We start from the raw sequence: 19,900 nt of genomic DNA, 5'->3' as shown, positions 1-19,900 counted from the left end.
AAAAGAACATTCTGAAAATGTTCTCATTTAATGTTATAAAACATTATGAACAAGCTGTAAATTCTAAAGAAAAATCAGTGAAATTTCAACAGTATCATGCCTCAATTCATCATTTACATATTACAACTTACAGGTCCCAGGAGCAAAACTTTTAGTCACAGGTATCTGGAACTGAACAATCTAGTATTTGACTTTATGATCAACACAACTTGTCAAGATCTAGAAATTATTTTAAACTTTCAATTTACCAAATTTACAGTTTGCAGTTAATGTCTTCTCTGTGATTTGTAAAGTCGTCCCTCAGGCCGGATTGAACATTCTGATGGGCCGGTTTTGGCCTGCAGACCACATGTTTGACACCCCTGGTTTAGAGTATGATCAATTTCCATTTCAGTTTGGGATGCAGGCCTCATAGAAATGTGACTCTATTACAGGAAGGAACATAGAGTAATGTGACGATTGACGTTGGTTTGTCAGTCTGTCTGTTCGCAACGTTCCTCAAAAACAGAACAACGGATTTAGTTGAAATTTTCAGGGAAGGTCAGAAATGACACAAGGACCAAGTGATTAGATTTTGGCAGTGATGCGGCTTATAGTTTGGATCCATGGATCATCTTAAAGATTTCTGTATCATTATGAGATAGTGAAACAGCGTCACTGTAACCATGACAAGAAGTGAACACTACATCAGCTGCCTGCTGATGATCACATGATTGTGATCCTACTACAAATCCACCGCTGAAGACTTATCAGGACTTTTCCATCAGAAATGATACAAGGAACAAATGATTATTCGTGGGGGTGTTTCTGAGTCCCATCAAGGTCTTTTTTGTTAAAGATTTCATCTGTTGGAAATGGTACAGCGACTGAGCAGCCTTGGCAGAGTTCTGCGCTCTCTGAGTGCTTTTCTTGTTGAAAACTGTAAAACGACTGTAATATAAAGTTTGTTCTTTGATTCCAGGCCTACTGTGTACAGCAGCAGCAGACAAGTGTTTATCATCTCCCTGCAACAATGGTGCCACATGTCTCGACCACCTGGGGGACTATGTGTGCCTCTGCCCGAAAGGACCTGTATGGTACATGGGAAAAAACTGCGACGAGCTGTATGACGCCTGCATCCTGGCACCTTGCACCAACTGCACCAGCTACCCTGGGACTGATAAGTTCACCTGCCACTGCCCAGACGGCTTCACAGGGCACAACTGCACCGAGGATATAGATGAATGTCAGAGCAACCCCTGCAAGGGTGTCAAGTCCTATTGTGTCAACGGAGTCGACGGTTATTTGTGTCATTGTCCCATTGGGTTTGGAGGGGAGGACTGCCAGGACAACGTGACCGCCTGCTCAGAGGAAACATGCCACAATGGTGGTGAATGTATGGACATCCCTGACGTTGGGCCTCGGTGCCAGTGTGCTGCTGGGTACCAGGGAACACACTGTGAGGAAAACATTGATGAGTGCCAGTCTGAGCCCTGTCAGAACGGAGCCATCTGTAAAGACGGGGTCAACGCCTACCAGTGTTTCTGTGTGCCTGGATTTCAAGGTTACCACTGTGACCTGAACATCAATGAGTGTGCTTCCCGACCCTGTCAGAACAACGGAACATGTTTGGATGAGGTGGATCACTACAGGTGTGACTGCGCTCCAGGCTTTAAAGGTAAGACACTGTGTGAAGTAGGTCAGCTTTCCAACAGGCTGGGCCTTTGAAGGAAGTGACTGATGCTGTTTGACCGCTTGCTAGCTAACACAGTCTGATTAGCCATAAATACATTTGACTGTTTTCATTTTTAAACAGTCATTACCTGCTGTGTGCTCATTTCAGGGTGAAAATGCAAATAATACTGCAATCCTTCTAGAAGATACTTGCACATGTACTTTAAAGCAAGGCTTAAGTACCAAGAATTTTAAAGGGTTAAATGCCTTCCAGCAGGCTTACTTCACTTGCTTTTTCCAGTGGACGCCAGGAAACAGTAAACAAGTACATTTGTTGTTGTTGTTAATAATAATAACAACAACAGCAACAGCAACAGTAATGATAATAACAATAATGATAATAATAATAAAAACAATAATAATAACAACAACAAAGAAGAAGATGTTTTACATTTATTTACATAATATACATTTAAAAATAAATAAATAATCATATTAAAAAGAGTAAATGAATACATTTACATTAACTAAGGAATAAACATTTAGTTGGTATCACTCATACATGTTCTATTTTTCCAAACAAAACACCAAAAACTAGCTGGCATACAGCTTTCTAAAGTTCTCTGTAATTAATCATTTTACATGGAAATATTGATGAATTCTCAGCACAGCTGAGTCATCAGCACAGTTGTTCCAATGTCTGACACCAGAAACAGAAAAAAACATGCAAATGAGAACAGCTTTAGTTGGATTTAGTTACATTAAAATGCAGTATGTGAACATATAGAGCGGGAGGGAAGCAAACTGATGTAAACACTGTCTGAGTTTAGACTGACACTACTGCTGAAGAGTTTGGGTCACTTAGAAATGTCCTTATTTTTGAAAGAAAAAAGTTGTTTTCATTGAAGATAACATTAAATGAATGATTAATCCAATGAACACATAGTTAATGTGGTAAATGACAATTCTAGCTGTAAACAGCTGATTTTTAATGGAATATCTCCATAGGGGTACAGAGGAACATTTCCAGCAACCATCACTCCTGTGTTCTAATGCTACATTGTGTTAGCTAATGGTGCTGAAAGGCTCGTTGATGATTAGAAAACCCTTGTGCAGTTATGCTAGCACATGGATAAAAGTGTGAGTTTTCCTGGAAAACATGGAATTGTCTGGATGACCCCAAACATTTGAACAGTAGTGTACCTGAAGCACAAAAAGCAACAAGAAAACACAACCCAACTTTTCATAAGGTTTTTCATTTTTTGACTTATGATTTGTTAATTTTCAGAAGTATGGTTAAAAATATAACTACATAACTATACAAATACATAACTTATACATAACTATATAACTATATAACTACATAAATTAGCACAGGAGTGAACTTATACAACAGCCTTTGTATTCAAATCTGTTTGAGTGCCATTCGTCCGTGTTGTCAGTCTGCAGCTGAGCGCCCGGCACTTCCAGGGTCATTTTATTGGTGTGTTAAGATAATTAGTGTGTAGCCAGTCTCATGTCTTGGCCCACTGCCATCCCTGCTCTGTCTCCTGTAGGGATTAATTGTGAAGTGGAGATCGATGAGTGTGAGGTCCTTCCCTGCCAGAACGGCGCCACCTGCCGAGACCACGTTGCCATGTACTTGTGTGACTGCATGGCCGGCTTCCAGGGCCAAAACTGTGAAGTCAACATTGATGAATGTGCCAGCATGCCTTGTCTGAACGAGGGCAAGTGCATAGATGGGGTCAACAGGTAGGATTAAACACGCAGCATGCCTCCATCAGTTCAGAGGACATTACACTGACTTACATTCTGTTACAAAAGCTGACCATTTTGTGGATACAAATGCAGGAAGGAAGAATGGTGTGGACACTGTTTGACTACAGTTTATGGCAGAGAGTTGCACGGAGGGAGAGCTGGGAACCAGGAGCAAGGGTTTGGCAGAAAGAGAGGTGATCTGGTTAGTTAGGAAATGCTGATATCATTGGGGAAATGGAGTTATGGGTAATGGATTAGCAGAGAGGAAGCTGAACTGAGTGAGCACAGCAGTGACAGCAGGATTTGAGCAGAAAGAGTAGACAGGTAAGGCGTGGTGACAGGAATCCTGAAGCACAGAGAGAGCTGAGCAAACAGGCAAGCAAGCACAATGAGCCACAGTAACTGGACTGAACTGCTGTAGCTTTAGGACTGTTTGGCAGACAAAATGCTCCAGTGAGGAGCAAAGTGAAGAATCAGGGTTCAAATGAGAAACAAAAAACACTACCATTTCACCATACTGCATAGGAATACAACAACATGTACACGCTTGTTTTTACACTCTGTGCACATATCCACACATTAACTTAAGGTTAACTGCAATCATTTGGGCTTTAGAGAGACAACACATCAAGACGAGGAAACAATGTGAATCCCTGTAAAAACACCAGGACATATGCTTACTGTAAGGTTAAACTCAGTTACAGCATTAAACAAGAAAAGCCCTCAGAGAGCGCAGTACTCCGTCAAAGCTTTCATTCCCCCATATGGCATTCTACTTTTGTAGAAATACAGCATTTTTTTTATTAGTTATTGATGATCAGAAATCACAGCAACATAGAATGTTTCCATTTAATATAGACGTAGACACAAACAAAATGACTTTGCACTGAGCACAGACATGTGTTATACATGTGCACATTTTGTACGGATACTGAATCACGTGACCTAAATATGTAGCGGATGGCGGGAAATGATGGGACTCAGAAACACCCCCACAATTTAATCAGTTGTTCCTTGTATCATTTCTGACAGATAAGTCCTGACAAGTCCACATATGTGGATTTGTAGTTGGATCACAATCATGTGATCGTCAGCAGGCAGCTGACATAGCGTTCACTTGTTGTCATGGTTACAGTGACGCTGTGCCGTTATCTCAACAATATGGAAATCTTTAACAAATCCATGGATCCAGACTCTAAGCTGCATCACTGCCAAACTCTAATCACTTGGTTCTTGTGTCATTTCTGACCTTCTCTGAAAATTTCATCCAAATCCATTAGTCCATTTTTGAGGTTGTTGCACACAGACAAACAAACGTACAGTGATCATCACATAACTCCACTGTGTTCCTTAGCAGAGTATTAAATAAATGTCCAACCAACAGATAGCTAATATGTGAATTTTAAGAGCAATATGGTATAATAACTCAAAAGAAAAAAACTGCCTGAGCATAAATGCTCCATCAACTGTAGTCACGCCTCCAGGTAAATTATTTCCAACTACCAAGACCAGGTCCCTATCTAAATGAATGGAGAGAACGCTACAACTGCAGTTTCAGCTGTCACCAGGACATTAAAACTGCATGCTCAGAGTCACTGGTCAAATCTGATAAAAACTGCTTAAAATATAGTTTAAAGGTTTTTCCCCCCAACTATGCTTCCATTATGCACACATGTTGCTAACTAATGCTATTACTAATATTACTAAATACTAGAAAAGCACTCAGAGAGTGCAGACCTCCGCCAAGTACACTGACATTCCCACAGAGAGGAAAACAGGAAACCCATGCAGTAAAGGATCATGAGCTGGAATTGAACCTGCGTCTCTGACACAGATCTGTTTACGAATCACCTTCTTAACCAGTTGAGCTATCTGGACACCTTGCTCCAATTTGCTGGATGACATACTAACCTATGAAGTTTTTGTCATATTTTGGACCACATACTAAACCATACTAAAAAATTCAAAGTGATCCAGAATCCAGGATGCTTTCCGGATTGCCACCAAAATTAATTCAGCTCTTCCTCTTACCATAGTCTACATCCCCTCAAAATTTCATCTGATTCTGCCAAGGCGTTTTTGAGTTATCTTGCTAACAGACAGACAGACAGACAGACAGACACACAAACGCCGGGTGTCACATAACCTCCTTGGCGGAGGTAAATATAACTGTGGCTGTGTTTATGTTTCCCTGCTACGGCCCATGTGTCATCCAGCCATGTGTTGTTTCTGGCTTAGACCGGGTGGCAGACATTAAAGTTGACCGAGGATAAGAATTAATCTACTTACTGTCAGTCACTGTGATGAGTCATCAGATGGCTGGAGATGCTGTGAATACCCGGTACAGTAGTAACACCGATTGGAACAGCAGGGAGTGAGGAATGATGCTATGTTCTAGGGATTGACAGCTGATAATGAATGGTTGTGAAAACAGTCGATGGTCGTGGATGTTTGAGCAGAACGATGTTCAAGGTCCCACTGTGTTTTATTGCAAGAGGAAACCTGCAGCACTGAAAAATGGCACCAAAGGGCCAAAAACTGCATTGGCCACTTGAGGTTGACTCCAAATTAAGTCAGTCCCCATCAACAGAGTATTTACAGCCTGGTACAAAACACAGTTTTAGTCTCTGTAGCTAACTTACCTGTTCTTGACAACTACACAGAGGTGACTTTTTGTATAAGTGATCTGTGTAAACTATATTAAAACTGCAACATAATTTTTCATATTTACAATCATTACCATAAGAACTGACCAATGTGTGGGGTGCCCATATAGCTCAACAGGTTAGGCGGGTGAACCATGTACAGAGGCTGGTCACCAACACAACAGCCCGGGTTTGATTCCCGCTCGCGACCCTTAGCTGCGTGTCTTCCCCCACTCTACTCCCTCCTTTCCTCTCTATCTCTACACTGCACCTGTCCAATAAAAGGACAAAAAAACTACTTTAAAAAAAGGAAATGACCAATGTGTATGGGAACTGATGAAGCTAAAATGTATTATTCACTGCCAAAGTGATCAAGAGAACAATAAAATGAAAATAATCATTTCTTGCATCTTAATATAAAGAAGAAAAGCACTCAGAGAGCGCAGTACTCCACCAAGGCTGCTCAGTCGTTGTATGGTTTCTGATGGATGAAATCTTTAAAAAAATTCATGATCTGCAACGGTGGATTTGTAGTCAGATCGCAATCTTGTCATCGTCAGCATGCAGCAAACGTAGTGTTCATTTGTTGTCATGGTTACAGTGACACTGTGCTGCAATCTCACAATGATACAGGAATCCTTAACAAATCCATGGATCCAGACTGTAAGCTGCATCACTGCTAAAATCTAATCTCTCGGTCCTTGTGTCATTATTGACCTTCCCTTTCAGCCAAATGTGTCAGTCGTTTTTTGATTAATGTTGCGAACAGAAAAAACAGACAGACAAACAAACAAACAAACAAACAGGCAAACCAACAGCAATTGTCACATAAATCTGCTGTGTTCCATGGCAGCGTAATTATGGCTGATCCATGAGTCATTAGAATGTATAGACCAGTCAGACAGTCACTTTTCTGTGGGGAGTGTTTATACTTCTAACACTCTGACACATTTCCTCTGTAGATTAATATACTTTCACTGAATACTACCTTCATCATTCATCACGTGGAGCTTAAGGTTGCTCATGTTAACAGTGAAAGTTAGCTATCTGTAACTGACCTCATCATGTCATCACCACTTACACACAGTTACATCAATTACAGGTACACTATACTTTTTTAGTGCTCTACATCAACACTCTCTTTCACTCTCTCTCTCTCTCTCACACACACACACACACACACACACACACACACACACACACACACACACACACACACACACACACACACACACACACACACACACACACACACAACACACAACTACAAAACATGTTCCAACTGCAACGACTGCACACAGATAGCCTGCTGCAACTGTCTTATTACAACTGTTTGGCGACATGTAGTGCAAAACACGCCTTCAGTACAACAGATGACCTCAGCAAAAACAAGGTGTCACAGTCCTTTAACAGGTCAACATGGGCCTACCTTATTTGAAAAGAAGCTCACATCGACGGCCGATGTGATCCCAGTCTCTTAACTTCCAGCTTTTCCTCCAAAGACATTGAGGAAAATGGACATGAAAGCAAATAATCCACCTCGTTCATGCTAACGCCCGCCATAGCTTAACCTTTTCTCGCTGCGTCAAAGGCCTGTGGGCTGACTGAAGTTAGCCCGAATGATCAGTAAATCACGGGGGCGGGACATGACACCTGTCAATCACTTACAAGAACGAAATGAATGAAAGCAGACTGTATCTGGGGCTGTAAAAAATAAGCCCATTTAGAGATATTCTGTTTTTCTTTTGACTGATTGGTGCTGTTGCTACCTTTGTTTTCACCTAAACTTAAAACAATCTGTTGTAAGTTATTTGAAAAATAATTTTCTCGTCTTTTTTGTGTTGGCCTGGGAGGGCTTAGCCCTGTTAGCCCATTTATACCAGCTGTCCCTGATAACACTGGTTTGTTTTTGCCTCTGTCCTAGCTATGAGTGTGACTGTGAGGGGACGGGGTTTGTAGGTGACCACTGTGAAGAGGATGTTCCTGAATGTGCTTCTGACCCCTGTCAGCATGGAGCCACATGCTTGGAGGGAATCAACCGCTACACATGCCTCTGCTGGCCAGGTACGCTGTGGTTCAGCTCTGCATTTGTTATAAGCTCGCTATCATCGCAGATCAAGAGCTCTACTTTACCACTAAGCTTAAATCAGAAAATTAAATGCATGTTCAATTGAGAAAAACAAAACACATAAACTGAACAAAGAGCTGAGCAGCTGACGTAGTGTTCACTTGTTGTCATGGTTACAGTGACGCTATCTCACAATGACACAGAAATCTTTCACAAATGGACCCAGATTATAAATTGAATAAATCTAATCATTTTGTCTCATTTCTGACCTGCAGTGAAAATTTCATCCAAATCTGTTCTTTTGTTTTACAGTAGTGCTGCACACAGACAGACAAATGGTGATCGTTACATAAGTCCGCCGCATTCCTTGGTGGAGTAAAAAGTCTTTTAACATGCCTACAGGCCTAAAATGTTGGGATATGTGTGTGTTCCAGGATACAAGGGAGAGAACTGCCAAATAGATACAGATGAGTGTGAGCAGCATCCCTGTCATAATGGGGGTGAGTGTTTTCAGCGCTCAAATGTCCAGAACTATGGGATGCTTCCTGAACTCACCACAGCCGATTTCAGCTATGAAACGGCTGCTGGCTTCATCTGCCACTGTCTGCAAGGATTCACCGGTAAGCCAGACTTACAATTAAAAGCTCGGAGATTCGTGATACATTGACTCATTAAGTCATTAAATCAGGTGAGGAGGACCGAGACCAAATCTCATTAATATGCTCTTCTTACAGGAGACAACTGCTCAGTCAATGTGGACGAGTGTGAGTCTGCTCCGTGTCAGCATGGAGGAAGCTGTCAGGATCTGGTCAACTCTTATCAATGTGTTTGTCCAGATGGCTTCACAGGTAGGAGGGAGCTCTTATCGGCTCGTCTAATCTTATCTCTTAACAAAACATCTTTTCTCAGCTGCTCTTCCTCAGGATGCACCAAGGACTGTCACACATTACACTTGCTGCCTGGACCTGTGGCCTGTGAGCTTGTACAGCTGTCACACCGATTACTGAAGCTGAACATGACTCAGGACAAACAGTGGGAAGTGCAGCGTGGTGTTGACAATGAGCTTTAATGTGAATGCTGAGGCAATGTAAGAAAGAGCAGCAACGACTGAACGGACTACAGAGCAGGCTGAAAGATGTGCGATGTTCGAAGCGACAGAAAGTAGATGGTGCTATTTTACTTCAGTTTTAGTAGGGTGACCATATTCTGTTTCTCTGAAAAGAGGACACACTTCCAGCTCGCGCGCGAAAAATTTTCAGTCCCCCCCATTTTTAGGGGTTTTCCGTGGGTCAGGGGGCTTTGTGCTTCAAACTCAGTTAAACAGATATTCTGAATTCCCCAGAAAAGAACACTTTACCTGGATATACAGAAAACAGCCCAAAACACTCACAAACAGTTGCTTTATAAATAATATATTTATTAATTTAAAGCAATTCTCCTAAACAATATAATCAGTCACATACAAATATGGCATGCTCTAGTCTTTAATAGTTATTGACTCAAGTTGTGTAGGAACACATGTATTCAGATGTTTAACAAAATAAGAAATAATCATCTCTCTTAAGTCTGACACTTACACCTTAGTTAGGAACAGTGAGGTAGAGTACCATTCTTCAAAATAACCTCCCAATTATCAATTATGTAAAAATAGAAATAATGCCTCAAAATATTAAACAAAAGGAAAAAAGAGAGGTAGTCTGTTCTTCAATGTTCAGTTAGCCCATTCTTCAAAATAATGTGTCTAATGGCAAATGAAAAAATATAGAAATAATGCCTCAAGTCAACAGTCCTTTTTTCCTTCTTTTTCCTTTTCTTATTAGCTACAGAGACATAAGTCCCAGCTTTGCAGACTGTACATTCTGCCTCCCATTTGACACGACCCGGACGAAAACAGGGGTACTTTTTTCTCATTTCATCAGTGAAATGACATTTGCGTTTGGGTATTTTCTTTCGGTTCGAGTGTTCTCTCGTAGTGTGCCTACCTGCCTGTCAGCCTGCGAGGAGTGAGTGAGTGTGGAGCGTTCCGGGGTTCGGCTCAAACTCCGCCTCTCAGAGCGTGTTTCCAAAGGAACCATTCAACGTGAATGATAAATACACTGGTCTGTGACGCGCTCAAGCTAGGCAAGATCAAAAACCCGGACATTTGAAGGACTTTATAAACGCCGGCCGGACAGGCTGGACAGCCTCTCAAAAGAGGACATGTCCGGGCAAAAGAGGACGTATGGTCACCCTAGTTTTAATCTTACATTTAGTCTAGTTCTGTGAGCTAAATGAGCAGCACAGGAACTAACAGGGCAGCATGGCAGAGAGGAGGTTAATAAAGCTACTGGTGAACAGTAGGCCGGCACCGGCAGCAACACTGCAGCAATACAGTGGAATCAACTCCTCTGTTCTAATTATCCTAATGTAAATGTGAAGCTGTCATATATTTCAAGACGGTTTAAAGCCCTATTCACACCGGACAAGTATTACCTGAGGATCTCTGGTAGTTTGTGAATTACACATGTCTGTGTTTCTTGCAGTGCATTCGTACGGGATGAGCGAAGTCTGTATTTTACTCAAATTTACTGACATTACAGCCCAGATATGACGTCATATCTGTGCATGTCGCAACATCATCTGTCGTTAGGTTTATGGAAAGCTTGTGGTTTGGGTTAAAATGATCACTTTTAACGTGGTAGATAGTCGTCATAGCAACAGTAAATATCTCAAAGCAGCAATGTGACTGGGGAACAGCGAGCAGCGTTGTTGGGATAACGGGCCGTCAAGGCGTTTGCATTAAGCCTGTTGAAAAATGTTTCTCATGGCATGCTGCTACACGTCATCCATCTCTATATCCTCCCAAACTTCCCTCTTCTTGTTGATCTGAATATGCCGTTTCTGTGAATGCTCCATGGGCCTGTTGTCTATCAGCCTACTGCTGCATTTGCACCTAAAATGCTGTCAATAATTTCCACTGCAGCCTCCAGAATTCAACCAGGAAAGAGCTAGAAAAAGGCCCACAAGAACAAACAACTAAAACACCCCCCCCAATCACTGAGATGCAGATTCACTCAGGACTAGTGTTATCACAGGATGTTGGTGTTTGGCAAAATATGGAAGGTAGTTTGCGGTGTAATGCTGCTTTTGCATGGGATTAAGATCAGAAATCTTCCTAGCTTGGAAAATCCAAGCTGAATCTCCATGTAATCTCCTATCTCCATGTTAGGAGATACAGGAGAGTCAGTTTGGCATTGGGCGAATTGAATCGCGTTTCCCTCCCGGGACAGTTTGGTACGACCAATCATAGCACGGGAGGCGGGAGTTAATGCTGCGTCATCTTCAGCACCTCGAAGATGATGCCGGAGGAGGAGGAGGGGGCCAAAGCGAATCTTTTTGTGGTCTCTTGGCGTTTTGGATGGCGTTAGTCGTTGCCTCTTTTCACTTGACGTTTCCGACGATGAGGAGGCAGTGGATGGCTCGTTACTTTCGGCTTCTTGCCATTGTTTGTACAGAGGAAAATCCCGTTCTAAACGTGTGAGTAAATTTAAGCAACTTTTACACATACGCACCAACTTGGTTTGGCTCCGATTTAAAGTTATTCCTAACACCGCTAATCATTCGGAAGGAGTCTTTTGTTGCGTAGCCTTTTCAAAAATAAGTGTTGTACTTGAGAGTACCCCATGTATTCGTAGATTTTTGTGACAAAAACGGCAGTAATCATTCACTGTGACGCTTTCTCGGCTGCATGCCATTGTTGTTTGGACTACATAGACTTCAAGGTCGATTTGTTTGTGCGTCACATCCGTGTTACGCTGATTGGTTCTTTCTCGTTCAAGTTGCATTCGTTAGCCCCTCCTTTTTGAAATCCTCTCCTGTCATCACAATGCCAGACTGCCTTTATTTGTATTTATATTAATACACAAATAAAGTCAGTCTGGATTTTCCAGGCAAAAATCTTCCACAGTTATTACAAATCACCATTGATCCCGAGGTAAGACAAATCCTCTGTGAATAGCACGTAAATTTCTGGATTTCAGACCACACAGCCAATATTGGCAGATTCTACACAATTTCCCCTACATAGTTATTGAAAGAAATGTCTTTTGCCAGCATTTTATGGTGAGACGGATGTAAAAACACGGCCAGTTCATAGCACAGTGTTTTGCTCCCTTGGCATAAAGAAATAAAGAATGAAAGACAGGCCCTTAAAATGACTAAGATAAGGCTTATCCTAAAAATAGCCAATAGCTCACAGGATTAAAGTGACCAGACTTACATGTTTAAACAACTATCCTAGCAAATTAAACATTATTCATTAATTATTATTTAAATTAAACCCAAACAAAATTAGAGAACAGTTTACATAACAGTGATAATATTTAGTGGTGTTAAAAGAGTGATCTTTAAGTTTTCATTGCAAATATTATTGTTGAAAATTTTTAATGAAAGTTTTTAATCATATTTGCTTCCATTTGGTTGTAATGTTGCTACATTTAATTAGATTACATTCCATTTAATGTCCCCTCTGAAATATTTGGTCACAAGCCATCTCTGGTTTATCTCTTTCGCAAAACAAAACAGCTCTTAACAGTAATTACAGCATTTTCACCATTCAGTGGTGTAAAGATCCTCCATTTGGGGGACCATAGTGGTTTGAACTGAACTGAGCTGAACATCCTCACTGGAAACCAGGGTAGACTGATAACCTTCATGCCAGGCCTTAAAATCTTCTTGGCCAAACAATAAAGGGTTAATCCTGCTCCTGCTGATCATTCCTCGTGGCCAGCCAAGGTATTAATTCCTCATTAGCAGAGATTTGTCACAGCATCACTGAAAACAGACAGAACCACACCAAAAGCTGACCTTGAAAAACAAGATAAATGGACTCAGAAGTGAGGAATTCAGCCCAAAGCTCTCATCAACAAACGACAAGCTGATTTGCTAACAGCATTATAAGGATGAGACGAGGAGGTGGCAGCAGAGCAGAAGAGAGGAGATGAGGAGATGAGAGGGCATATGGTATGGGGGACATAGCAGAAAATAACAAAGCCAATAAAAGGTGCCATATGTCAGGCGTCCATATTGGGCATTAAACGGGGGTCTCCTAAGAAATTTCTTAAGGGGAGGGAAGATTATGGCAAAGCTGCTTACAGGAGCCTAAATAAAGCCTGATGAATAAAAGACAATACACAAAACAGTTTGAGCAAAACAACGGCCTTTGCATGCTGATCTGCATGTCACTGCTCTGGTTCACTCTACTGTAAAAATATCACACTGGTGCAAGAACAGACAAAGAAAAGGGGAACTCCACATAGCGCAAAAATATGATCCTATTAACTCTGTCCACCATGCCACGTGTGCATGAGGCGGTCACAGCTCACACTGGCTGTTAAGAGAACCCACTTTAGCCTAATTCATTTGGCTTGGGTCATATAAATACTGTTGGAAGGTGTAGTTTTATTTTTTGAAGGCTGATAAAAACAATAAAACATTTTGAAAAATAAATGTGAGATTTAAGTTTATTAATTTAAATATCCATGAGCATGTATGAGTACTTCCTCAGGTTTGTGCATGAAGCTGGATTTAGTCAATTATAGCTTGAATGACAAAAAAACATTTTCATTTACTGTATTTCCAGATTTTCTTAATTTTTTTCATGCAAAAGAGTCAACAAAATTCTGATGCATTTACTGCAGTATTTGATGTGAGCACCCTTAGTTTCAGCAGACGTCAACAGACTTCAAGGACGTTTTTCAAGCAGACACATTGCTGCAACAAGAATCGTGGAGAAATTGCCGCAATTCTTCTATAGATTTCGTGTGTCTCAATATCTTCTGTCTGTTCATGTAATCCTGGACTGACTGGCTCTGTGGGTACCAGACCATCTGTTGAGGGACTGTTTGTTCAACTTTGTGGACAAAAAAGAAAGAAACATCGTATAGATCTTCTGGACTGGTTCTGAATAGTTGACACTTGTGTGTTTGAGATTCACTAGAAATTTAGAAATAAATAACGCAAATTCTGAGGTTACTCTGTAATAAAGTTAGAGTTTAAGTGAGCCTATTAAAACTATTTTTTCTCCACACTTGCAGAGCAGATACCAACATTTCAATTCATTACTACAGTTGAACTGAAATAAAAAATAACCCACAAGTTCCAAATTGGAATTCTTGGGATCACTTTAATATATACATTTACACTACTGCTCAAAAGTTTGGAGTCACGCAGACAATGTCATGTTTTCCATTAAACTCCCACTTTTATCCATGTGCTAACATAACTGCACAAGGGTTTTCTAATCATCAATGAGCCTTTAAACACCATTAGCTAACACAATGTAGTATTAGAACACAGGAGTGATGGTTGCCACATTAATACTGTCTGCACTGGATTTATCATTCATTTAAAGTTATCTTCAATGAAAAAAAAAGATTTTCTTTCAAAAATAATAATAATTTCTAAGCGACCCCAAACCTTTGAACGATAGTGTACATAAAGCCAAAAAATATATATCAGTCGTTTATATATCAAAGTCAAAGTCAGATAAAGAATTCTGGGTTGTTTTGTTCATAGGTATAAGAATAATAGCAGAACTTAAGCTCCAAATTACTGTTTTCCAACAAAGCAATAGAAAAATGTGATAATCAAACATTTGCAAAGCCTAATTAAAGAATGAATGTGGACTCCATGTCTAAATTCTGCCCTGCTCTGGCCTGGCCTAACTGTAGCCTTGAACCTGCAGCACCTCCTGCTGGCTCTTCCCAGCAGCTTGTGAGTCTCCACAAGTCAGCACAAGGAGCAGGGAGGGGACTGCAGCACTGCATTCCTCTTGTCAGGCACTGACAGGAGCCAGCTGGAGGCTGGAGGCTTACCGCTCTGATAGGGCTGAGCTGCAGACGGGAGAGGAGCAGGGGGTGTGAGGAAGGGGGGGGGGTAGATTCAGGGAGGGATGGAGGAGGGAGAGAGAAGGAGGAAAGAAAGGCAGACAGGGCTGCTTCATAATCACTTGTGCCTGTCTGCCTGATACAGAGAGGAGGAGTACTTCTGCTTTGTAAACTAAAGAGAGAGACAGAAAAAGCAAGACAGAAACAGAGAAAGAGAGAAGGGGGACCGGTTGTGTCATCCCACTGTGAGGAGAGTTTTGGCAGTTGCCTCAGAGGATCATGGGAGGAAGCAGGTTGATGCTGCTGCTACTGTGCTGCTGCTGTGGACCCTGGTGGCTGACAGGTACAGTACGGTTCAGCACATTTTAATGCTGCATTACAATAGAAAAAAGTTATGTGCTCGAGTGTGAGGGTGGAGCCCTGGCACATACAGGACAAACAGCTTTAGTGTTCCTTGGGTGTAACGTATTTTAAAGGACGATGTTAATGCGAGCTGCCTGCTGCTGCCACGGCTTAATCTTGAATGCAGTTTGATGAGGCGACTTTGACCACCAGGTAGAAAGACTAGATTTCCTCCGCAGGGTGTGTATGTGGTGCAAGTTTGTCTGACAAGCATATAATGCCATAGCTGATGCGATCAGTAGGACAAACAGTGTGTTAAAGATGACTGCAAATCTTACTGACATGTAATTCTTCGATTAGCAGCTGTTTCCTCCAGTCATTTCCTCCTCTGCAAATTACTCTGGAACTTTCATGACCAAACTGCTTGTTAATCTGTCGCTGAGTACATGCTTAGCTCTGTATCTAAGAATGTCTTTGAATGCTTTTGGACTTTCCAGACTGTCTTGTTTGCTGTTAGTAATTATGTTGCTACATTATTAGAATAAATATGACTCCCATAAAGTTGTATAAATGTTGTTGAGTAAGTTGCAGCACTGAGCGTCAGTGTCTCCCCATGTAGGCGTACACTGTGAGGTGGACATAGATGAGTGTGACAGCAGTCCTTGCCAGAATGGTGCCACGTGCGAAGACGCTGCCAACTCCTATCGGTGTCACTGCTCCCCGCCAGAGCCCGGCCAGGAGCCCTGGGGTGGGCGAGATTGTGACGTCAGGTTGGTCGGCTGCCAGCAGCACCAGTGTCAGCACGAAGCCGGCTGTGTCCCCATCCTGACCGACGATGGCGTGCACAGTTACACCTGCCTGTGTCCGCCTGGCTGGACTGGAGAACGCTGCAACACCTCCACCACCTTCTCCTTCAACTCCGAGGGCTACGTCCACATGCAGCTGCCTGTTTTGAAGAACAAGACAAAGAAAGAGACGGATGACTACAACCAGGGGCTCCACATGCAGCTTCGATTTAGGAGCACTCTGCCCAACATGTTGCTGTACTATCGGGGCACCCTGGAGCGCTTCTTCTCCCTGGAGCTTGCTGAGGGCTCCCTCCAGGCCAAGGTGAAATCAGGGAAGGTCCTGCAGGCCACTTACCCCGGCCCAGTCAATGATGGAGAATGGCACCAGGTCACTGTGACCATGGATGAAAGACTGGTTCTGACAGTGAAAGGACCTGGCTGTGAGGAGGGATGCCAGGTGAAGAACGAGGGTCACAACCATCTCATCTTTCTTCAGCCCAGCTCCTTTCAACAGCTGTACATAGGAGGGGCGCCACAGGAATATTTGGTCAACTTGTCCAGTGGAAATGGATTCCTCGGCTGCATGGAAGACCTTCAGGTTGACCGTAAGCTGCTGCTGCCTCAGGACCTCATCAGAGAGGAGAATAAGGGGTTGGAACTGGGATGTACCAAAAAAGACTGGTGTGAGGATGACCCATGCATGCAGCATGGACAGTGTGTGGACATGTGGGTTAATGCCAGCTGCCAGTGTCATCGACCCTACTACGGACAACACTGTGAAAAAGGTAGTAGTACTTACAGCAAACCTCCTGTGTTCACTCTCTTTTTTGAAAATATGAATTCCAGTTACAGACTTCTGGATGAATTACTTTGCAGCTACAGAGTAGGTAAGGTTTTCTTAGAGTGGGGAACTTCTGTATTATAAAAATAAAGTTAATACACAATAATAATAATTCAATGGTGGCCATGTTGAACAGTTTCAGTATTATCAGGCTTCTTTAGTTTGCTAAAACATGTATCCTAGGTGGTGTTTCTGATTTTTAGTGAAGATGTGATGAATTAAATGTATGACTAAACTCTAAACTTTCTTGAAAAACACCCAATGAACACTTTACCTGGATAAAACTGAAAGTATCACATTCTGAGCTTTTTACACCCTCTGATCTGTACTGGAGTGAACTCTCTCAGCTGTTTGGACTGCCATGATAGCAAAAACAAAGCATTATTAATGCAATTCTAAGGATGTAAACACTATCTATCATTTTTCTGTAGACATTTCTCTGGAGTCATATCAAGCATTTCTCAAAAAAAAAAGAGAATAAAGAATAGTAAACACCAGTTGAATTTGGTTATACCATTCAACAATGTATCAATTTAAAGTGCTTCAATGTAAAAGAGCAGCAGTCACAAAGACACCCTTACTCCTAAATGAGAGTGAGGAGAGTGTCAAAAATCCAGGAATATTTGTTTTGTGCCAGTTGCTCATATTTAAAAATGATCATATGAATAATGATGAAAATGCAAAAAAATATATTAAAAAAAATAGCAGAGAGAAATTATACAGCTGGATTGCCACAGGAAGGAAAATCTTCCTGTGATGTTCAGTGGAGCATTTAGTCATTGTTAGCCTTTAGATGTATTTTGCTGTGTACTGAAATGGACCAAGATGGAGTTCTGTCTTAATTACAGTGGAGTGTAAGTATAGACTAGCATTTATTTTTTAAATCATATTTGAATTTTGATACCTCTCATGGGTAATGTTAGATGTTACCTCACCTCCAAAGCCACACAAAAGACTAAAGAACTGTTTCACATGGGCCTATCTGAGTCGTATCTCTGATTTGGAATTGACTACTGACAGCTTTGTCCTTCCTGTCCCACCTCAGCGTTCCCAGCCTGGACACTTGGCCACGAGAACACCACCAGCTATTCTGCCTTCAACATCTCTGAAACGCATGGAGACAACTTCACCGTTTCCTTCTTAATGCGCTCCCTCAAACATAACGGCCTGCTCCTACAGTTCTGTCGAGAAGAAAAGCCCTACTTGACAATCTACCTAAAGGAAGGCACTGTTGCTATCTACAGCCCCCACACCACACTGTTGACAGAAGCCCAGTTAGTCACGGATGGGAACAACAATTTGGTGACCATAAAGGTTAACTATGGCCACGTGGTCTTCCCCAAGGCGGGGAATCATCGATCCTTAGGGAACGTGAGTATAGAGGCCGGGGATGTAGTGTATGTTGGAGGGCTGCCTGCAGGCAAGAACATGAACGCATGGGGTGGAAATTTCAAGGGCTGTCTACAGGACATTCGGTTGGACCACAAGCATCTGGCCACTGAGGGCCATCCAGAGGGGGTAGAGGTTTACCAAGCAAGCACAGAGGAGAATATGCTGCTGGGATGCAAAAGTGATAACACATGCAAGGTAAGAAAGAAATACTTTATACAGTCAGCTGTATGATCCATTTAACTACATTAGAGGTAAAAATGAGTTGAGCGGTATCTCTGTCTAGATTTCATGAAAGGTGCAGATAAGTTTAACCTATACAATGAAGAAGCGCTCTTTTCTAACACCGATTGTGTTCTAATTCAGCTTTTTAAACAAGAATTTACAAAAAAGAATTCCTTCAAGAAGGTGTTCAGTAGATGCAATTTTGGCTGCAATTACAGAATTAATCTGTATGGAAAGGTATCAGTCACACATCTAAACACTATAATTTTACCCTATTCTTTGCAAAACTGCCTTAAGCTCTACTTGGGAATTGTGAGAGATCAGCCCTTTTCAAGTCCAGCCACAAATTCTCAGTTGGATTGACGTCATGATGCTGCTACCACCGTGTTTCACCTGCAGAAATTCAAAACATTATTTGGACCAAATTTTGTAAAAGCCAGAAATTTTGAAAACATCAAGTTTTTGCACTACAATGATCCAACACATCCATCCATCCATCCATCCATCCATCCATCCATCCATCCATCCATCCATCCAACTTCTCAACACAGTAATTCTAATAATAATATATCTTCAATCATTTGTTTCCACAACATCGGATGATGTAATAGAGATACATTCGAGCTATTTGTCTGTGGAAGCTATATGATGTGCAACATTGGGGATGATTATGTATTGATCAGTTGCACAATAGGCTGGAGTTGACATTGTCAGGCTGATGCTTCTCTTTGGTTTTTTAATATATTATGAGCTAAATCATTCAGGATTTTCCTACTGTTCTTCAGTTTAAGACACTTTCTATGCGACAAACAATTCTCTGGGTGCATTTCATTATGCTATCAGGGAATTTGGTCTTTTGTTTAAGAGTTTTCCTGTCATGATGTATGTGTCTAACAAGTTGAAGATGAGATGTTGATAGATTAAAAAAATATCATGGTCATTTACAATTCATCCACTACACCATGTACCATTACATTACAACCCATTGAATACTTCTGAAGAGAAATTTCAGCCTGTTGCAAATAAGTGGAATAAAACTTTAACCTACCAATACTGCTTTCTTCCAAACAACTACAGCCATGTTATGGACTGAACATTGCCAGTTCTGATCTGCTAACATTCAGTTTTAAAGAAAAGCCTCAAGTAAACACTGTTTTGTTTTTTCAGTGTGTGGCTCTAACACTGAACTCATGCTAATTGCAGCACCGTCTGATAGCCGGCTGTTTTGCTTCAACCCTATTAACATTGATCTGGTTGTTAGTCTCTTTGATCCAAAGGTTAGCACTCAATCCTCTCTGTAGCTTTTACCACTGCGGTCGAATCAG

At 41.6% G+C, this 19,900-nt stretch overlaps 1 protein-coding gene across 1 annotated transcript in view; it reads left to right on the top strand.

Moving 5' to 3' along the window:
• Positions 1–19,900, top strand: part of LOC110969823 (protein crumbs homolog 1-like) — a 50,454-nt gene that overhangs the window by 14,764 nt on the left and 15,790 nt on the right. The window contains exons 2-8 of the mRNA XM_022219997.2: positions 962–1,657; positions 3,210–3,405; positions 7,981–8,120; positions 8,559–8,744; positions 8,859–8,972; positions 15,952–16,905; positions 18,007–18,548. Coding sequence (XP_022075689.2) covers positions 962–1,657; positions 3,210–3,405; positions 7,981–8,120; positions 8,559–8,744; positions 8,859–8,972; positions 15,952–16,905; positions 18,007–18,548 — 2,828 coding nt within the window. The remainder of the gene's footprint in view (positions 1–961; positions 1,658–3,209; positions 3,406–7,980; positions 8,121–8,558; positions 8,745–8,858; positions 8,973–15,951; positions 16,906–18,006; positions 18,549–19,900) is intronic.

Source organism: Acanthochromis polyacanthus, chromosome 7 (genome assembly GCF_021347895.1).
Source record: "Acanthochromis polyacanthus isolate Apoly-LR-REF ecotype Palm Island chromosome 7, KAUST_Apoly_ChrSc, whole genome shotgun sequence".
NCBI classification, from domain to species: Eukaryota; Metazoa; Chordata; class Actinopteri; family Pomacentridae; genus Acanthochromis; species Acanthochromis polyacanthus.
Note: the sequence above shows the minus strand (reverse complement) of the source record. Positions and strands in the feature narration are given on the sequence as shown.